Source organism: Ogataea polymorpha (assembly GCF_001664045.1).
Source record: "Ogataea polymorpha strain NCYC 495 leu1.1 chromosome Unknown OGAPOscaffold_1, whole genome shotgun sequence".
NCBI classification, from domain to species: domain Eukaryota; kingdom Fungi; phylum Ascomycota; class Pichiomycetes; order Pichiales; family Pichiaceae; genus Ogataea; species Ogataea polymorpha.
The window spans coordinates 1,102,118-1,120,066 of record NW_017264698.1 but is presented as its reverse complement, the minus strand read 5'-3'; the positions used below and the strand labels follow the sequence as shown (position 1 = coordinate 1,120,066).

The 17,949-nt window shown below is 44.9% G+C and overlaps 11 protein-coding genes across 11 annotated transcripts; 7 read left to right on the top strand and 4 right to left on the bottom strand.

Annotated features, from left to right (window-relative positions):
• Positions 1–143: 143 nt before the first annotated feature.
• OGAPODRAFT_15360 (maltase) lies at positions 144–1,889 on the top strand (the record flags this gene model as incomplete). Its single annotated transcript, XM_018353683.1, has 1 exon — positions 144–1,889. The coding sequence occupies one exon, from the start codon at positions 147–149 to the stop codon at positions 1,839–1,841; it is 1,695 nt and encodes a 564-aa protein (XP_018213389.1). The 3' UTR covers positions 1,842–1,889.
• Positions 1,890–2,037: 148 nt separating this feature from the next.
• Positions 2,038–4,101, bottom strand: OGAPODRAFT_92172 (uncharacterized protein; the record flags this gene model as incomplete). The annotated part of the gene is made up of 1 exon (XM_018357114.1): positions 2,038–4,101. One exon carries the CDS (start codon positions 4,099–4,101, stop codon positions 3,211–3,213), a length of 891 nt encoding a protein of 296 aa, XP_018213387.1. The 3' UTR covers positions 2,038–3,210.
• On the top strand, positions 2,049–4,069 carry OGAPODRAFT_92173 (uncharacterized protein; the record flags this gene model as incomplete). Its single annotated transcript, XM_018357115.1, has 2 exons — positions 2,049–3,122; positions 3,167–4,069. 2 exons carry the CDS (start codon positions 2,049–2,051, stop codon positions 3,182–3,184), a joined length of 1,092 nt encoding a protein of 363 aa, XP_018213388.1. The 3' UTR covers positions 3,185–4,069.
• Positions 4,102–4,435: 334 nt separating the features above from the next.
• On the top strand, positions 4,436–5,647 carry OGAPODRAFT_97108 (uncharacterized protein). The gene has a single exon (XM_018357929.1). It carries the CDS (start codon positions 4,606–4,608, stop codon positions 5,344–5,346), a length of 741 nt encoding a protein of 246 aa, XP_018213386.1. The 5' UTR covers positions 4,436–4,605; the 3' UTR covers positions 5,347–5,647.
• A 43-nt stretch (positions 5,648–5,690) lies between these two features.
• Positions 5,691–8,758, top strand: OGAPODRAFT_92170 (uncharacterized protein). The gene is made up of 3 exons (XM_018357113.1): positions 5,691–6,311; positions 6,658–7,116; positions 7,151–8,758. The coding sequence occupies exons 1-3, from the start codon at positions 5,703–5,705 to the stop codon at positions 7,184–7,186; spliced, it is 1,104 nt and encodes a 367-aa protein (XP_018213385.1). The 5' UTR covers positions 5,691–5,702; the 3' UTR covers positions 7,187–8,758.
• OGAPODRAFT_15358 (uncharacterized protein) lies at positions 6,667–8,758 on the bottom strand. Its single transcript, XM_018353682.1, has one exon. The coding sequence runs from the start codon at positions 8,726–8,728 to the stop codon at positions 7,334–7,336; it is 1,395 nt and encodes a 464-aa protein (XP_018213384.1). The 5' UTR covers positions 8,729–8,758; the 3' UTR covers positions 6,667–7,333.
• Positions 8,759–8,897: 139 nt separating this feature from the next.
• Positions 8,898–10,747, top strand: OGAPODRAFT_15357 (uncharacterized protein). The gene has a single exon (XM_018353681.1). It carries the CDS (start codon positions 8,989–8,991, stop codon positions 10,528–10,530), a length of 1,542 nt encoding a protein of 513 aa, XP_018213383.1. The 5' UTR covers positions 8,898–8,988; the 3' UTR covers positions 10,531–10,747.
• Positions 8,898–12,659, bottom strand: OGAPODRAFT_92166 (uncharacterized protein; the record flags this gene model as incomplete). Its single annotated transcript, XM_018357112.1, has 1 exon — positions 8,898–12,659. One exon carries the CDS (start codon positions 12,657–12,659, stop codon positions 11,550–11,552), a length of 1,110 nt encoding a protein of 369 aa, XP_018213381.1. The 3' UTR covers positions 8,898–11,549.
• OGAPODRAFT_6338 (uncharacterized protein) lies at positions 10,665–11,355 on the top strand (the record flags this gene model as incomplete). The annotated part of the gene is made up of 2 exons (XM_018355795.1): positions 10,665–11,128; positions 11,277–11,355. 2 exons carry the CDS (start codon positions 10,665–10,667, stop codon positions 11,353–11,355), a joined length of 543 nt encoding a protein of 180 aa, XP_018213382.1.
• Positions 12,660–12,719: 60 nt separating the features above from the next.
• On the top strand, positions 12,720–16,371 carry OGAPODRAFT_97101 (uncharacterized protein; the record flags this gene model as incomplete). The annotated part of the gene is made up of 2 exons (XM_018357928.1): positions 12,720–13,566; positions 13,615–16,371. The coding sequence occupies 2 exons, from the start codon at positions 12,720–12,722 to the stop codon at positions 13,809–13,811; spliced, it is 1,044 nt and encodes a 347-aa protein (XP_018213380.1). The 3' UTR covers positions 13,812–16,371.
• Positions 12,737–16,371, bottom strand: OGAPODRAFT_15356 (uncharacterized protein). Its single transcript, XM_018353680.1, has one exon. The coding sequence runs from the start codon at positions 16,355–16,357 to the stop codon at positions 13,814–13,816; it is 2,544 nt and encodes an 847-aa protein (XP_018213379.1). The 5' UTR covers positions 16,358–16,371; the 3' UTR covers positions 12,737–13,813.
• Positions 16,372–17,949: the final 1,578 nt, after the last annotated feature.

Genomic DNA, 17,949 nt, shown 5'->3' with positions numbered 1-17,949 from the left:
AATATTCATTTTATCCTCGCGAAGTTGGGATGTGTCAAAGCGTCGCGCTCGCTATAGTGATGAGAATGTCTTTAGTAAGCTTAAGCCATATAAAGACCTTCCGCCTCCATATTTTTTTTTATCCCTCTTGACAATATTAATTCCTTATGACTATCGAGTCTCAAGAACCTTGGTGGAAATCCGCCGTTGTTTACCAGGTTTGGCCTGCTTCTTTCAAAGACTCCAATGGAGACGGTATTGGAGACCTGAACGGAATTACTTCCGAGCTAGACCATATCAAATCCCTTGGTACTGATGTGATCTGGCTGTCTCCGCACTATGCGTCGCCACTGGACGACATGGGATACGATATCTCTGACTACAATGCCATCAATCCTCAATTTGGCACTATGGAGGACATGGACAGACTGCTTGCAGAGATCAAGAAGAGAGATATGAGATTGATTCTAGACCTCGTTATCAACCACACCTCGTCTGAGCACGCTTGGTTCAAGGAGTCTAGATCCAGCAGAGACAACCCAAAAAGAGACTGGTACATTTGGAAAGACAACGCCAACAACTGGCTTTCCTTTTTCTCTGGTTCTGCATGGTCTTATGACGAAAAGACTAAGCAATACTACCTTCGCCTGTTTGCTGAGACTCAGCCTGACTTGAACTGGGAGAACCCAAAGACTCGTGAAGCCATTTACAAATCTGCTCTTGAGTTTTGGTACGAGAAGGGTGTTTCTGGTTTCAGAATCGACACTGCCGGCCTCTATTCGAAAGTCCAGACTTTTGAGGACGCGCCAGTCACCTTCCCAGGTGAGAAATACCAACCTGCTGGTCCACTCATCAACTCCGGCCCTCGTATTCACGAGTTCCACAAAGAAATGTACGAGAAAGTGACTTCCAGGTATGATGCTATGACTGTCGGAGAAGTGGGTCACTGCTCCAAGGCAGATGCTCTCAAGTACGTTTCTGCAAAAGAAAAGGAGATGAACATGATGTTCCTGTTCGACACTGTTGACGTTGGATCCGACAAGAGCGACAGATTTAGATACAAGGGCTTCACGTTGACGGACTTCAAAGATGCCATCATCAACCAGTCAAACTTCATCTTTGATGACGAGACCGGCGAGCTGAATGACGCATGGTCCACTGTATTTATCGAGAACCACGACCAACCACGCTGTGTCACAAGGTTCGGAAATACCTCCAACAAACTGTTTTGGAGCAGATCTGCAAAGATGCTGGCACTGTTGCAGACAACCTTGACCGGCACTCTGTTTGTGTACCAAGGTCAAGAGATTGGTATGACTAATGTCTCGCCGAAATGGGATATTTCAGAGTATTTGGATATCAACACCATTAACTACTGGAACGCATTCAACGAGACTGAGCACTCTGATGAGGAGAAGGCCGAGCTGCTGAAGATCATCAATTTGCTAGCTAGAGACAATGCAAGGACTCCAGTTCAGTGGGACTCCTCTGAAAACGGTGGTTTCGGTGGTAAGCCTTGGATGAGAATCAACGACAACTACAAAGACATCAACGTTGCTTCGCAAAAAGAAGACCCTGACTCTGTGCTGAACTTCTACAGAAATGCCATCAAGACCAGAAAGCATTATTCTGAGACGTTGATTTTTGGCCGTTTCGAGGTGCAAGACTACGATAACCAGGAGATTTTCTACTACACCAAGACCAGCAACAAAGGCCAAAAGAAGATGGCTGTTGTTTTGAATTTTACTGATAGAGAAGTCGAGTACCCAATCCCTCAAGGAAAGCTGCTCCTGTCTAATATTGCAAACAACATCACAGGCAAGCTGCAACCATATGAAGGTAGACTGATCGAGGTCAATTAGATTTTACAGCCTAATAAAGGTGTATAGTTGAATGGTTTTGTGTTTCACGAGACAATTGAAGCGTTTGCGTAGCCAGACGGGCATAGACCAGTTAGCTCTTGTCACTTCATAAAATGTTCATTATGCGTTACGTTAGTCACGACGCGGTCGATCGACTTGCAGTGAAATGTAAATAAAAAAATAAACCTCGCCAACCGTTTTGCTAACATGGCTCGTTTAGCTAATAATCCGGCCGTATCCCGGGTTCTTTCTGGGAATACGAAGCCAACAACGCAAGCAACTGCAGGAGTCACAACGAACTCCATTGAACTGGATTTTGTGAAAAGGCGCTTCCTTCAGCAGAATAAAGTGTTAGCCACTAAGAATTCAGAGCTCATGGCAAGAATTAGTAAGTTGGAGGACCAATTGGCATCTGCTCAGAGCGAAAATCTTTCTCTACGAAATGCTGAGGTCAAGATGAGGGATCATTATGGGAAAAGTTTAGACTCGCTGGAAATAGATGTCATAGAGAAGTTTGAGAGTATACTCTCACAGATAAATCGCATGCGCCGCGAACTATCAGTTAGTGAGACTATAGCCGAAAGCCGACTAAGAGAACTAAAAGAGGCAAAGATACAGGAAATCAGAAATCGAGAACAGCAAAACACAGAACGTTGGAAACGACGGAGAAGAAGCCTTTCGATACGAGCAGAAACCATTGACCCGCAAACGCCTGTCGTGATCTCGACTCCTGAGCCGGAGCGCCCAGTTGTTAATGATCTCTGCACACCAGCTGCTGTTGACACCGGAAACGCTGCCCATAAGGAGATGGTCGATATATCTGGACCTTCAGATGTTGGAGAGGTTGTGCGTGAACAGTTGACACATTGTCCACCTGCAGACACAAATGTCTCTCCTGAGCTTCTAGCAACCCCTCCCCAATCCAAAGGAAGAGAGACGAAAGCCATCGAAATTCAGAGCCGATCTCCGGAAGATCTCCCGAAACCAAAACGCCCAACAATTTACCAAGACAATGTCGACCCGCTCTCTATGCCCACTCGTGCAAACAAGCGTAAATCCTTTTCGCCTCACCACACAGTTCACAAGCTGCGACGGAAGTCTATTATTGGAGAATCTTCAGACGCCAAATCACGGCGTGCAACCATTATAGGAGTCAGAAGAAGCCGCAAAACGCAAAGAGAAACCTTGTCGCAAGTTGATTTGAATGTGCTTGCTCAATCGCAGAATCGGGAGGAAACCCCGGCAGATTCAGTTTTCGATTTTATGGAGACCACTGTTAATGTCGACCAAGAGAACTTGAATCGCCAGCGTAGAAAAAGCATGAGCTTCCGTCGCACAGCTAGAGGTATAGAGGAGATTAATTAATGCGCTACACACTCATATGCATCTTAATTGGACCATATGGTTCGTAGTCCTTCACTTCAAAGTCTTCAAATCTGAAATCATCGATGGAGGTTACTTTTCTATTGATATTCAGTGTTGGAAATGCACGTGGGGTCCGCTTGAGCTGTTCCTTGAGGGCATCGACATGATCGCAATACACGTGAGAGTCGCCCATGGTATGAATAAACTCTCCTGGCTCCATATTCACGACATGTGAGATCATATGAGTCAGAAGCGCGTAGGAGGCTATATTAAATGGAACGCCGAGACCCATGTCACAGGACCGCTGGTACATGATGCAACTAAGCTGCGGTTTGGAGTTTTTGGGGAAACTAACATAAAACTGACAGAAAACATGGCATGGTGGAAGAGCCATGTCCTTGAAAGCCGGAGGATTCCATGCGCTCAAAATAATTCTTCTATCGTAGGGGTTGGTTCTCAAAGTATCAATGATTTTGGCCAGCTGATCGTAACCTTTGCCTGTGTAGTCTGTATCGGCGTCGACATATTCTGCCCCAAAGTGTCTCCATTGGAAGCCGTAAACTGGACCGAGATCTCCTTCCCGCCTGTGTGTCAGGCCGAGCGAGTCAAGATACTCTCTAGATCCATTTCCTTCCCATATTTTGACGCCCTTCTCGGTCAGTTTCTTGGCATCTGTCTCTCCAGCAATAAACCAGAGAAGTTCGTGAAGGATACCTTTGAAAAACACCTTTTTGGTTGTCAATAGAGGGAGTTTGTTGTCTTTCAGTGAGAAACGCAGCTGCGGAGGGGCAAAAATAGAGTAAGTACCGGTACCAGTACGATCTGGACGGTGTTCTCCTTCGCTGATGATGCGCTGGCACAGATCAAGGTACGCCTGCTCTTCGATATTTGTCATGAGAATAACAAAGATACAATGTCCAAATTTCGCGTTACACGCGTAGCATCCCTGCACCAGACAAGCGAGGGAGCGGGCACTGCAAGATTTTCCTTCTGGTCCGTTAAGCAACCTTGCACCAGCTGCCAAGTCAACGGGTCGCATACAGCTTGACTTTTATACCGGCTTCTATTGGCTACTTAAAATTTTTTCGAGTTGGTAGGTGCACAATTGTTTACTGGCCTTGGTGCGAGAGTGGCCGTGGTGAGAAAATTCCTGAGCGGTGGTTGGCCGGAAACCTCAAACTTTTTTGCAAAATATCTTTTGTCTTCAGACACTTGATAGAGCTTTAAGATGTATTCCCAACTTGGATCTTCGTTGCGGCGACCATTGAGACTCAGAGCCTTTTCTACCGCAAAGACTCAGGTGTCTTCCAACACCAAGAGAGTAGTGCAGGGTGTCATTGCTACGGTCGGTCTCGCTTCTGGATATGTTCTTTACCAGGATTCCCAAACTGCTCAGGCCATGACTGCTGCCGAGCACGGTTTGCACGCTCCAGAATACGGATGGTCCCACGGTGGTATGTTTGATACATTTGACCATGCCTCCATTAGAAGAGGTTTCCAAGTCTACAGAGAGGTTTGCGCAGCATGCCATTCCTTGGACAGAGTTGCTTGGAGAACGCTTGTTGGTGTTTCGCACACTCAGAGCGAAGCCAGAGCCATGGCTGAAGAGTTCGAATACGACGATGAACCAGATGACCAAGGTAACCCAAGAAAGAGACCAGGTAAGCTTGCCGACTACATCCCAGGTCCTTATGCCAACGAACAGGCTGCCAGAGCTGCCAATCAAGGTGCTCTGCCTCCTGATCTCTCGCTGATTGTCAAGGCCAGACACGGTGGTTGTGACTACATTTTCTCGTTGTTGACTGGTTACCCAGATGAGCCACCAGCCGGTGTCCAGCTTCCTCCAGGTTCCAACTACAACCCATACTTCCCAGGTGGTGCTATTGCCATGGGTAGAGTCCTGTTCGACGACCTTGTTGAGTACGAGGATGGCACTCCAGCTACCACATCGCAGATGGCAAAGGATGTTACCACATTCTTGAATTGGGCCGCTGAGCCTGAACACGACGAGAGAAAGAGGCTTGGTGTCAAGGCATTAATCATTGTCACCTCCCTTTACTTCCTGTCTGTCTGGGTGAAGAAGTTCAAGTGGGCTCCAATCAAGCACAGAAAGATCACCTTCCATCCACCAAAGAAATAAACGTCAGCATTCAAAACTATAGACTAATGAGATTGTCCGTTCTGAGGAGCTTTGGTTCTTGATCGTCTATAACCTATGTATATCTATCTAAACTGACTATCTTGACCAGCGTCGATTGCTATACGTAGATTATCGAAAAAACGAGGTACAAATATGCGTATAGTACAGACTGCTACGGGGCTTCTGAACATTGATTGTGAAAATTCTGTCCTATCAAAGCCGAGGTGACGAGCAGGTGAGTGGCAGGAGGCAACGATCTCGCTCACATTTGAAACCTGCTACCTTAGCACATGGTGTAAGGAGGCATATTTTGTATATTTTTTTTTTTTTTTTGCCAGGAAGAAGCATAAGCGACCATGACTGCTGATATAAATGTCAGCACCGTCGTCAACGCTAATAATGCATTTATTTCTTTTCTGGACCACTTACCGTGTGATATAGTGCGATCATTGTGGGTCACTCAATCTTTGAGTTTGAAGAACGAGGAGATACGAAATCAGCTGGACTCACTTTTGAGAGATCAAAGACCAGGCAAGATCACAAATGTAGAGACGTTGCGCGTAGTCGCCAACTTGAAACGCCAGCTTGTCCGCAACTCTAGGGAACTTGTTGCCGAAGCCGAACAACTGTCTCAGATTCTGGATCGCCATCAAAGGTTATCTTCTAACGAGCTACATCTTATGGACCTTCTCAAGGATTCGAGAAAACAACAGGACACGCGAACCTGGGAGGACTTTACTCGCTTTAAACGCAATTTTGTCTCTACCGCTCATGATGATTCTGATGCCGAGGATGAGGATCCATTGGCCCAGAAGCAAGAATTAGTTAGCACTGGAGATGGCAGGGTCAGGAAGACAATTAAAGAGAAGAAGGAAAGGAAAGACAAGATTGAGAAAAATGACAAACAAACTCGGATTTCTATCAAGTTGGGAACAGAGTCGCCTGTTGAACCCACGCCATTGCCAGTCCCAGAAACACCGCCCCAAGAACAGTATTGCGTATGCCGTGGCCCGAGTATGGGTAAAATGATCGCGTGCGACAACTCGTCCTGCCCGATAGAGTGGTTTCACTACAAATGTGTCGGATTATATACAGATCCAGCTGACAAACACTGGTTTTGCAGTTCTGACTGTGAGCAGAAATTCAAAAATCGTATCGCAAGAAAGAGACGCAGGCGCAAAGGCTACTAAAATATTATTGTTTATATTATTTGTACATTAGGATGCAATGAATAAAGGCACCAAGTTCAAGCTTCAGCGATGCTCTTTTTTGACAATGGACGCGTACAATACCTTGTATACCCCTCGAGAGCCAATTGCCGTGGTTTACAATCGTATCGCAGGCGCAAGCAGCGCCAGCGCAGTTCTGAACACCGAGGAATTTGAACAAAGGTTTAAAAGCGCCTTTAAGAGCGTATGGCGGAGATATCCCAACTATGGTAAAGTGGCACATATGCCGATAGACACTTTCTGGCGTCACGTTTTGTCTACGCTTTATGGGGGCAACTACAAGTTTGTCGATGACATAATCAAGCATTTTGAGACACGGGACGCTTACAATGTATTTGAAGATGTCCTGCCCTTCCTAAACTCAGTCAAGGCTTCAAAGGTTCAAACATGTATTGCCTCTAACGCAGATCGAAGAGTTTTGCGACTGATCATTGACGAGTTCGGGCTCGGCAACTTTTTCAAACCACAGGATATTTTTCTGAGTTACGATCTAGAGATATCTAAGCCTGACAGCGAATTTTTCAAACTAATATTGGAACAGGTACAAAGAAGAAATTTTATAAGCCTTGATGAAGCGTGGCATGTTGGCGAAGACATGGAGAATGATGTAAATTGTGCACTTGGTGCTGGCCTGGGCTCTATCTTGATCGACAGAGACCACACTTCCGGTCTTATTGGTGAAACAGAAACGGTGCGCCAAATCGATCAGAAGTTTTATGTTGTTTCCTCCCTTATGGATATTGGGAAAGTGTTGAGTTTCACACAAGCATCCAAACAGTGAGCGCAATCACAATGGCCAAAACAATTCCTGTAATTATTCCGGCCCCCACACGATCCTTTGAATTGATTTTCATGGCGTTTGCGTTCAAAGAGTCGTCATCAGCATCGGTACCTGCCTCGTCGTCTATGGAAGACGACCCGCCTCCACGTGTAGAGCTGGTGTCGTTGGTACGTTGTCCGCCGTAGTAAGAATATGGGGCGTCGTGCTGATCTATAAGCAGATTTTGCATCACTTCGAGGGCCGAAATTTGTTCTCCAAGACCGTACCAACCATCCCATCCCCCGTATGCCCAATTCATACCACATGTGTGCCCATCGCTTCCTCCGCTACAGGAACTGGCTGCTCCTTGGGCAGAAGCCGTAATAATGTCCATAATTTTGTCATGGTAATCGGGAACCAACTTGGCTGTTGCTCCAAGCATGCGACTGAACACTGACTTGAAAGATCTTTGGTCATTGTTGCAAGTTCCTGATTCTTGACATTGACGCTCATAAATGATCGAGTTGTTGAGGAAAATTGCCGATATTCCTTCGTAAAATCTTCCCACTTCAGTCAACCAGCTTTCATCCTCAGTGTAATTGTACATGTAAGCACAACCACCAATCAACAGACCGTAGTTATAGGTCCACTCGGATTTGGACAGGGTAGAACAGTTATCAGTTCCAATTTTGGCGCCATCAAACACTTGGTAGCCATCTCCTTCCAAGGTGATGAAATTCACATCTCTGAGCCAATTATAAACAGTTTCAGCTGTCTCGGCATAAGAATCATTGGAAGTGTATCTGGCTATTCTAGCAGCAATGTTGAACAGACCAGCATTGGACACAGAGTTTTTGTAGTCATAACCCGTATTCCATGTAAAGATTTGCCATCTCAAGCCTCCACCACAGTTACTGGTATCCCATCTGGCCCACATGGTGTTGTACACTGCTTGAGCCAACCCCATCCAAGAAACGTCCTCATATTCTCCCGAAGGGTTGGTGAAGTTTCTCTCAGCAGCCTGGAGAGCCGCAAGTCCCCAAAATGCTTGATCGTCGTTACCTTCAGTTGCAGTCTGATTTGAAGGCATGTAGTCTTTATCATGTCCAATTTGGGCTAATAAGGCGTCGTAGATGATCGTCTCGTAGGTATCATTTTCACAAAAATACCATGTGTCGATCATACCTCCAAACACTTCTCCGGCAAGCCACCAATAATAAGGAGCCTGGAACATACCTACGGTTCCTCCATAGCGAATTCCTTCATAATAGTCCATAATACCATCGATGATTAAAGTGGCTGCATCGCAAACAGAATCCTGTGAAGTGGTGTCCAAGTCAAGACCTGTCACAGGCCCCAGAAGGAGGTATGATAAGAATGATAACCAAATCATGATTGTACCCATAGGCTTCTGACTGGAGACTGTTTGTTTTTTTTGTTTATGGATCAAAAAACATATCTTTTTTTAGAATCGACGCAGACACGCAATGGTCGACAAGGCAGTCGACGGTGGGGTGGGAATTTATTAATCTTATCAACAGAGGCAAATAATTAAGGGATAGCAAGTTTTTACTTTACGCTTTTGGGTTGACGTGATAATTACGGCTCGGTTTGACGGACTTGGTTTGCAAAGGAACTTGGGATTGGTGCTGAATGGGTTACGATATGAATAACGGGCATTTTTCCGGTATCAACATTGCCGTCAAGGCGACAATTATCGGTGATGGTATCACACGGAAACTGGTTTTTACTACTGACAGAAATAAATTGCTGTCCAAGGAACAGATTTTACGGGAAATTTACTCTCACGCATCAGCACCTCAACTAAAGAGCACATTAGCCTCTTCTTCGACAGAGAACATCCAGTTGCAAAGGAAGAGTAAGAAATCAGGCCGCTATGTGGAACTTGCTTCCGTTGATGATTTTTCCAGCTTGAAAAGGAGTTTAACTGTAAAGAGTCACTTGAAGTTAAACGTCTTCATCAAGTCCGCCTCTGAAGAGGAAAAAGAAGGTATTGACTACACGGCCGAGGTTCAGAAGATCCTGAAACGTATTGAGGACTTATTTAGCAGTCACGACAACACAAATCTCAGAAACCTGAGCAACTCAATCTCAAACAATCTGAGTAACCTGGACATTCTCAAGTTCCTGGGAAGCTTGGTGGACACCAATTTATCGAGAATCATTTTGAAAATGAATGAAACATCCAAGAGTTCTGAATTCAAGTCTACCTATAGAAAGGTCTTCTGTGACGGATGCGATGCTCACATTACTGACACCCGGTACAAATGTACACAATGTGCAGATTTTGATCTATGTTTGAATTGCAAGGCTAAAAAAGTGGAGATCAACGACCACACGATTCAGCATCAACTGCTAAGGATAGACCTTGCTAGCGAATCAAGTTCCAATCCGATTGATCAGACTTTATCTGGGATGGACATGAACACCATGTCTCCATTGCTATCTGTTGAATCAGCTCATGTTTACGACAATAACGTTTCAAACGATTTACTAAATTTGGGGGCAAATAATGGCGAGAAGTTAAAAGAGTTGGCTTTCAAGTGTGCTCAGTTCGACTCTCTTTTGGAGATGGTGGATGCTCCTGAGGACGAAAAGGTTCCCTTGCTTGTCCAACTGATTGAAGATCACAATATGATGAAAAACTACAACGCAGGTGCTAAAGGCATCGAGGTTTCTTGCACGAAGCAGAATTCGAGGATACTTCAGCTGGCATTTACCAATCGGCTTGCGCGCGATATCTTGAAACCCGATCTCAAAACAGTTATTGGAGAGGTCACGAAGACATTCATGATTACGCCAAATGTGTTCAAGAATGGGAGTACTCGGTATTTGATGCTCGATACTGCAGACTGGGGTGATTTGTTTTCCAGCACCGGTTCGACCATAAATGGCACTTTAGGGTTCACCCTAGAAGTTTGGGAGGATCAGACACTGGCGGCAAAGGGAAGCTTAGATTTCAATTCGAGCAATGCGCTGTCTTTGCTTGTTGACGTCTCTGACCCGAAATCCGCGCCTAGAAAACATCTGGAAGAAACTTGCAGCAATTTAAAAGAGTCGGAACCGGAATTTGTTATGGTGGACGGAGATCTTTCTGACACATGTCATTCAGCAGACGACAATTCACTAATGGATGAGTACGACATCCTTTCTTCTGCGGACTGTGAAGATTGAGCCCGTATTATTTCTGTGTGGCTTTTTCTGGATTTCGGTGTTTTCCATAATTGAAAAAGCCGGAGATCAGAACGATAAGGATTTTTTTTCTCATAAATATACAGGGCGAGTAGGATAATGAAGAGATCGACATAATGTTTGTACTCAAGAAGTTTTTCAATGGCTCTGATGCAACAGTCGAGGCCGTCTCCAAGGTTGTGCCGGTGTCAAACGAACCTGCAACATGCGATGCTTCCGAGTGTCACACCCGTTACTCTGAATCTTGTTTCAAACTCTCGCCCGCTGCTGTCGCTACGCCACTTTGGGAGAGTGCCAAAGCTCCTGACTTGCATGTTTTGGTATCCACAGGGAAAACCGATTGGAGCCACGATGCGTTTGACGCCCCAAACACTGTGTTGGCCAAAATATCTCAGACTGTCAATGGCGTAATATCCAAAAAATTCAACATCTCGACAAAGATCAACACTACTTCCTTGGCATTAAACACTAATGAATTCGAGGCTTACAGCAAACAGGAGAAATGCGACGTGCTGCTCCTGCCATATTTCGTGTGGTGCAAGGGGATTACCATAGAAAATTGTGAAGATGTTCTGACAGAGTTAATTAGTACATTTGTCGGTCAAAAACCACTTCCAGAATCAGTGAATGGTTGCACTATTGAGAAAGACCAGAGTAAGTCATATATTATGCTCTGTTCCCACCGTACAAGAGATAAGAAGTGTGGCATCACGGCTCCTATCATGAAGAAAGAATTCGATTCCCAGCTCCGTGAGCTGGAGCTATATCGAGATCCAGGAGATGACAGACCCGGTGGGGTTCCAGTGATCTTTGTGAATCATGTTGGAGGCCACAAGTTTGCTGCCAATGTGCTTATTTATAATCGCGAGGGAGAATTTGTGTGGTTTGCGCGGTGTACTCCTCTTAATGTCAAGCCAATTCTACAAGAAACCATTGGCAAAGGAAAAGTATTCCCCGAGCTGGTGAGAAATGCACGCAAATATGCCGTCACATGGTGATTCCTATTTATAGGTATTTGGTGTAATACAGCTGTTGAAGTATCTCAATATGTTTAGTCTGAGAAGTGCTGAGTCTCTGGCCTCAGGAGCTAAATCTTCGCCCAGCATTTTCTCAAGTCTCGCAATCTCGCGAGGAATGAAGTCGTAAGGGCCGTTGACTAGACTGTTGACTAGTTTGAGGTAATATCTGATTTCTTTGGCATATTTGTTTTGGCTTTTAAGATCGTTGAGTGCTTCCGTCAATTTATTGGCTAGCTTCACGCGCTCATGTTTTGGTGAGCCAACAAATGTGGACACCAGGTCGTCCAAGGAGTGAAGCAGGCCAGCGTCCGGGTGAAGACCACCGTCCTCGGCCCTTGTAGTACCAGCTCGTTCGTTGACGAACTCAGTGAATGCAGAAAGGGTTCTTGGACCTTCATAGAATTCTGGATTTTGCAAGTCTCCATTCTTGACGTAAAGCAAGGTCGGAAACGAGCGAATCTCGAACTTTTCCTTGATCCAATCAGATGGTTCGGGATCTGTAACCTGGACTTGCCCAATAACGACGATATCAGAGTCGCTTTGGTAGATTTGTGCAAGTTTTTGCCAGGTTGGCTTGAGATTCTTGCAATGGCCACACCAATCTGCCGTGACAGCAATAAATGCATCTTTGCCGCCAACAACATCCTCGATGTTCAAATCTGTCAGCTTCATTACTGGACTAGCTGGAGAGCTACGCGGTTTTACTCCAGTGTGGGCAGAAATGAAGTTGTTGAAGGCCTCGATAGACCTCGCGCCCTCAAACTCAATGGGATGCTGAACGTCATCCTTCTTGAACAATTTTATAGTCGGATATCCATTAATACCATACCGCTTACCCACCTTTTGGTGTTTGTCGGCATCAATGCGAGCAATTTGTACATTTGGCTCTTTCTCGTAAGCTGTTGCTAGCTCCTCCCAAACAGGTTCAAGCTTGGAACAATGACTGCACCATGAGGCATAAAACTTCACTAGCGTATGTTTGTCAGAGTTCAAAACCACATCATCAAAGTTGGACGTATCCAGCTCCAGTACCGAAGCAAGGGCCGCCGTAACAAACAAGAGAATGGCAAATTTAACAGTGGAGGTGAGCATTACAAATAAATGTTTGATTTGGGCAGTGCGAAAAAAAATAAATTTCAAAATTATCTTGTGATGCCCTCCAGGACGCCTAATTTGTGTCAGCGCTGCGAGGCCAATAAGGCTGTGATGCGCAGGCCCAAGAACTTGCAAAAGCTGTGCAAGGAGTGTTTCTTTCATGTTTTTGAGACAGAAATTCATCTCACCATAGAGAAGGAAAAACTGTTCTATCCGGGAGAGAAAGTCGCTATAGGGGCTTCTGGAGGAAAGGATTCCACAGTTTTGGCTTCCATACTGAAAACTTTGAACGAAAGGTACAACTATGGAGTTCATTTGGTGCTTCTCAGCATTGATGAGGGCATCGTAGGATATAGAGACGACTCTCTCGCAACAGTGAGAAGAAACCAACAGCAGTACGAAATGCCCTTGGAGATCGTCTCTTATAAAGACTTGTACAACTGGACGATGGATGAGATTGTTTCATGTTCAGGGGTGAAGTCATCATGTACATACTGCGGTGTTTTAAGACGGCAGGCTTTGGATAGAGGAGCAATGAAACTTGGAATTAATCATGTGGTAACAGGCCACAACGCAGATGATATGGCGGAAACAGTGCTGATGAACTTACTTAGGGGAGATACCGCGCGCTTGGAGAGCTCCACCAACATAACAACAAAGTCCACAGGGTCTCCAATCAAGAGATCGAAACCGTTCAAGTACTGCTACCAAAAGGAAATCGTTCTTTATGCTCACTACAAGAAACTCGACTATTTTAGCACAGAATGTACTTACGCACCAGAAGCATTTAGGGGAACCGCTAGAGTGCTGATGAAAAACCTCGAGAGTGTACGGCCGTCCTGCATTTTGGATATCATTTACTCGGGGGAGCATTTTAAATTGAAACAGAGGAAGAAAAGACCAGGTCCTAAAAAGCCTGACACAGAAAGTCAAGAAACAGAGATTCGCTCAGACGGATCTGTATCCTTGCGAAACAACGGAAATCGTTGCGAAAGATGCGGATATCTGTCCACCAACAAAATATGCAAGGCTTGTATCTTGCTTCAAGGTTTAGAACCAAGCAGGGCAAAGCTGAACATTGCAGCTGAGACAGGTCCACAAGTGACAGAAGATAAAATTCAGCATAGATTACAGCATCTTTCTTTTTAGAACTATAAATAATACGATTTGCCCGAAACACCCTCGAGTTCCTCTAGTTGATCATCGGTGAAAAACTTTGAATCGATGTGCCATGTGTCTTGACGGTTCTTTTTGAACCTAGACAAAACGGTCTTGGCAGTTCTCGAGATGACACCGTCATAGCTAGAACACCTTCCTGCCAATAGCCAGAGAATATTCGGCAACCACCTGGGAGGAGGCGAGGTGTAGGGGAATGCGTTAAGTAAGGCTCCCAAACCTAGAGTGGCGCCGTGGACTAGATTGAGTTCGTCAGCAGTCAATTTCTTACCTTTCACACGACGGTGTGTGTTGATAATCTTTGTAAACTTGGAAATGTAGCTATCAATCAGTGGTTGCATCTCAAAAGCCATCGAACCATGCACAATGGCAGAGAACACAGCGGCAGCCTGTTCTTTCACAGATACAGGACTTGAATACAGGAATGAGACAACTTTCTCAACTAGTAGAGCCCGTTGGTCAGAAGTAATGGTGAGGTACCGGACCGTGTAGTAGCTCTGAACGATGGTCAACAAATGCTCTTTCTGCACCATATTTGGATGCTCCAAACCAAAGTCGTTCACAATCAAATCAATAAACATTTTGGTCTGTTCTTCATCATAGCGGATAGAGGCAATCAAGAAATACATCACATTTGTATTGAGATGCGCCAACTGACATACATCTTTCATAGTATCGAGTTCAAAGAGATGAGGCAGAATGTAGTCTTTGAGGTATGGAACAAGCAAAACTCCGTACGAGGTCTTCAGAACATACAGCAGCAGTGTATGTAGCCCCCGAACATGAAACATGTAATCTGAGTCCACAATTTCCTGAGTCGACAGACCTTTGATCGTGGTGCTTAGTTGTTTTACTCTTTCAAGATATGAAGTTAGACACTCGTCAAACACAGGAGGCATTTCAAAGGGTAAAAGGCCCATTCCATTTGGATATTGAAAAGATTCTTCCAGCAGTTTCTCTTTATTGTTGAACGACTTGATGGAAGTGTATGATAATGCGTCGAATAGGGTAGCCGCAGATCTTTCGGAAACAATTTGGTACGGGTGCGATAGCGAACCAAAAAATCTCCGAATGACCCCGTCAAAGTCATGGTAGCGGTTCAGAACAGAAGACATGTACGACTTGAGGAATCCGATTCTGGACGAAATATTGAACGGGGAAGTGTCACCTGATAAAGGAACCTCAAAGTCGCATATGACAGATACAACTTTAGGGACCCGACGGCAATCAAAATGAGCAGGCAGCCACCAACAAAACACTTTCCAGATTTTATGCGTGGACTGGGTAATCCCGGTCTTAAAAATCTCAGCTAGCTTTGCCGAAATTAACTCATCAGTTTCCTCCAGGTGTTTAGAGTTGTATTTGTTGGCTAGCAGCAAAGCACAATACACTTCACTTAGTGCCACATGGGATTGTTTCTCCTCTTTGTTGTAGACCTCGTTACAAACTTCAAACCATTCTGAATAATTCATGTTGGGCGTGTAGCCGTATGAAGATATGAGGATAATCAAGTAGAAGAAATAAACCAGATCTGGCTGGAACTCTGCGTTTGCTTCTCCTTCGTCCATGTGCAATCTCAGAATATCCAGGATCCACTGTTTAGTGACCAAATCGCCAAAGGCCTTGATTGTCGCAGAGTCTTGCGGATTGAGGTTCAATGATTCAACAGACTCATTCTTGACAACTTCCATTTCATCATTCCAGCACAAAGTCGATATCCAAAGTTTGTTATCAATGAAAAACCTTGGATCTTTAAAGTTTGACATTTCCTTGAAAAACTCTTCTGGTCGGTCCATGCCAATAATATCAGAAACAGCGCAAACGTTAGCCAAACGGAACGAGGGGGAGAAAAATCGCTTCAAGTCATAATTGATCGCTGCCCGTGTCCGTGTTGCATCGAGAATAGAAGATAGCCAAAGAACGCAGTCTTCGGTGATTTCTGGATGAACTCCATTGATTGACTTCCCAAGAAGAACAAGAATCTCTTTGTCCAAAGGAATCTCAAGGTTGGACTGCACGTCAGCTAGCAGTTCCAAAGCTTTGAGTCTAAATTTCCAATGGAGCTCTCCTTGAGAACGCCTGAGCACGGAAAGCTCCAAACGCCTGAGGCGGTCCATAATCAAATGTCTCTTGCGATCCTTGGCACACCTCAAAGCTTTCACTTGAAGTGAGACTGTTGAAGAGGCCGGCTTTATTGAATCAACCAAGCTATGGTCGATCAGGCAGACAATACTTGGAACCAGAATATGGTCTTTCATGGAACCATAAAGCTTCATTGCCAACGAGTTGACCTCTGAATCATTGACTTCCAACGAACGAGCCAAAAGATCTTCATATTTGGCAAAATTGTGGAGGCTTCGTTCTGCAAAACCTTTGAACTTCTTAACCAAAAAGAACCTCATCACATTTTTGAGCCTCTCTCTGTCCTCATTTAGCAACGCCACTTCCCACTCTTTGAAAATTCCATAAACGAGGTTCGTGCAATTTAGTATCTTGTTGAGTGCCGAACCTAGAACCATGGTAGCATTTTGCGCAGTTTCATTGTACCTGCTAGCAGCCAAGGAAACAAGATCTTTGATCAACAGCTTGTCCGTATCACTTGGGAGCCTTGAAGAACGCGAGATTGACAATCTGTTGCAATGGTAAATAGCCAAACGGGCACCAATGACCGTTCTTGTGTACGGTGAGTTCACGTGCGGAATGTTCAAAAGGTCCACTAAATGGATGTGGTCAATGAAAATGGGGTTCTTCGATCCAAAATTACCACAATTTTCTAGCCAACATTTGATACAGTGTACAACTTGTTGACAAAGCTCAACAGCACCGTCTTGTTGCATTAGGCATTTGATCAAGCCATGTAAGCTTTTACCAATTCTTTCTCGAGCACGATGCAACTTCATATATGTCGCGTCACAATGATTTGTGAGTTGATCTCGTCCTTCATAATGGTAGCCAAAACTGTAGAGCACTGGAGGTCTTTCAGTGAGATAGCCAGCTAGACATTCAGGATCAGGAACTGCAGCAGGGGTCACGAGTCCGCTTGGGGACTCTGACTCTGTTGGAGGACTGTTAGACTCCATCTCTGATCTCAAGCGGTACTCGCCTTCTGTATCTTCCATAGCTTCTTCATTTGACTCGTGATCCATATCACGATCAAACGTCTCTTTCATCAAGTCACCGGCGACATCCCTGCCTAGCTCCATTGGTTCTGGAGAGTTTTCAGTTTCAACGTCAACTTTCTCGCTGTCCAGCGATACCAATGAGGCAGAGGATGAAAGAGCGCTAGATGAAAAACCATTAAACATCAGTTTGTTGGCGCTGAAAGAGTCCATACTAAAGTTCGGATCAAACAAAGTGCATATGCCAGCAAGGCAGCTTTCTAGCAGGTTCACGTTGAACTCAATTCTGTCAGAAACAGCAAGAGAGATTTTTTCATCTGCATCGAACGCTTGCACAAACTCGTCGATCTCATTAATAGCCAAGGAAGACGTAAAATCAAAAAACTCAACAGCCTGCTCTACGTTCTTCGATGAAGGAACATACCAGGAAAAATTGAGGTGGTCCAAATCGAATCTAGATTTTTCAAATTGGAACCCTCCCCAGCAACGATGATCCACAGGCCCATTCTTATCAATCCAAGACTGAGGAATCAGCCTGCGCTCTAAGAGTCTTGTCAATGTGGTACCTGCCAGGAGTGATTCAGGAATTGTGGTGGCTGCAAAAGCGGCTTCACCTCTCAATTTAATGAGTTTATTGGAGATCAGATCCCTCATCTCGCCGAAGGTTCTTTCATCGAGCCCGTTTGCCCCAAGGAGAGAGCCAGAAAGAAGCTTAAGATACCATGTTAACCGAGCGTCCTTAGCGAGGATTTCCTGTGTACGAGTGGCACCAGCACCATGGTCAATTTCCTCCTTTACATGCTCCACCAAGTACTGATAGAATTTGGGAAATTGGTTCTTTGGGTCTCTTCTGATGATGAGTTCAATGATGTTGAAGAAAACAATGGCGACCGAATGTTGCACGTTGTTGCTGATATATTGGTAAAAAGAGTCGGCTAGAATATTGTACATCTCGTCAGACAGTGACTCAACCAACGAGTCAAACGTCTGTG

Coding starts and splice junctions, on each gene's coding strand:
- OGAPODRAFT_97108 (XM_018357929.1), top strand. CDS start 4,606: ATGACTGCTGCCGAGCACGGTTTGCACGCTCCAGAATACGGATGGTCC.
- OGAPODRAFT_92170 (XM_018357113.1), top strand. CDS start 5,703: ATGACTGCTGATATAAATGTCAGCACCGTCGTCAACGCTAATAATGCA. Junction 6,312..6,657: donor TTGAACCCACGCCATTGCCA/GTCCCAGAAACA, acceptor ACCCCTCGAGAG/CCAATTGCCGTGGTTTACAA. Junction 7,117..7,150: donor TCAAACTAATATTGGAACAG/GTACAAAGAAGA, acceptor GCCTTGATGAAG/CGTGGCATGTTGGCGAAGAC.
- OGAPODRAFT_15358 (XM_018353682.1), bottom strand. CDS start 8,728: ATGATTTGGTTATCATTCTTATCATACCTCCTTCTGGGGCCTGTGACA.
- OGAPODRAFT_15357 (XM_018353681.1), top strand. CDS start 8,989: ATGGGTTACGATATGAATAACGGGCATTTTTCCGGTATCAACATTGCC.
- OGAPODRAFT_15356 (XM_018353680.1), bottom strand. CDS start 16,357: ATGGTTCTAGGTTCGGCACTCAACAAGATACTAAATTGCACGAACCTC.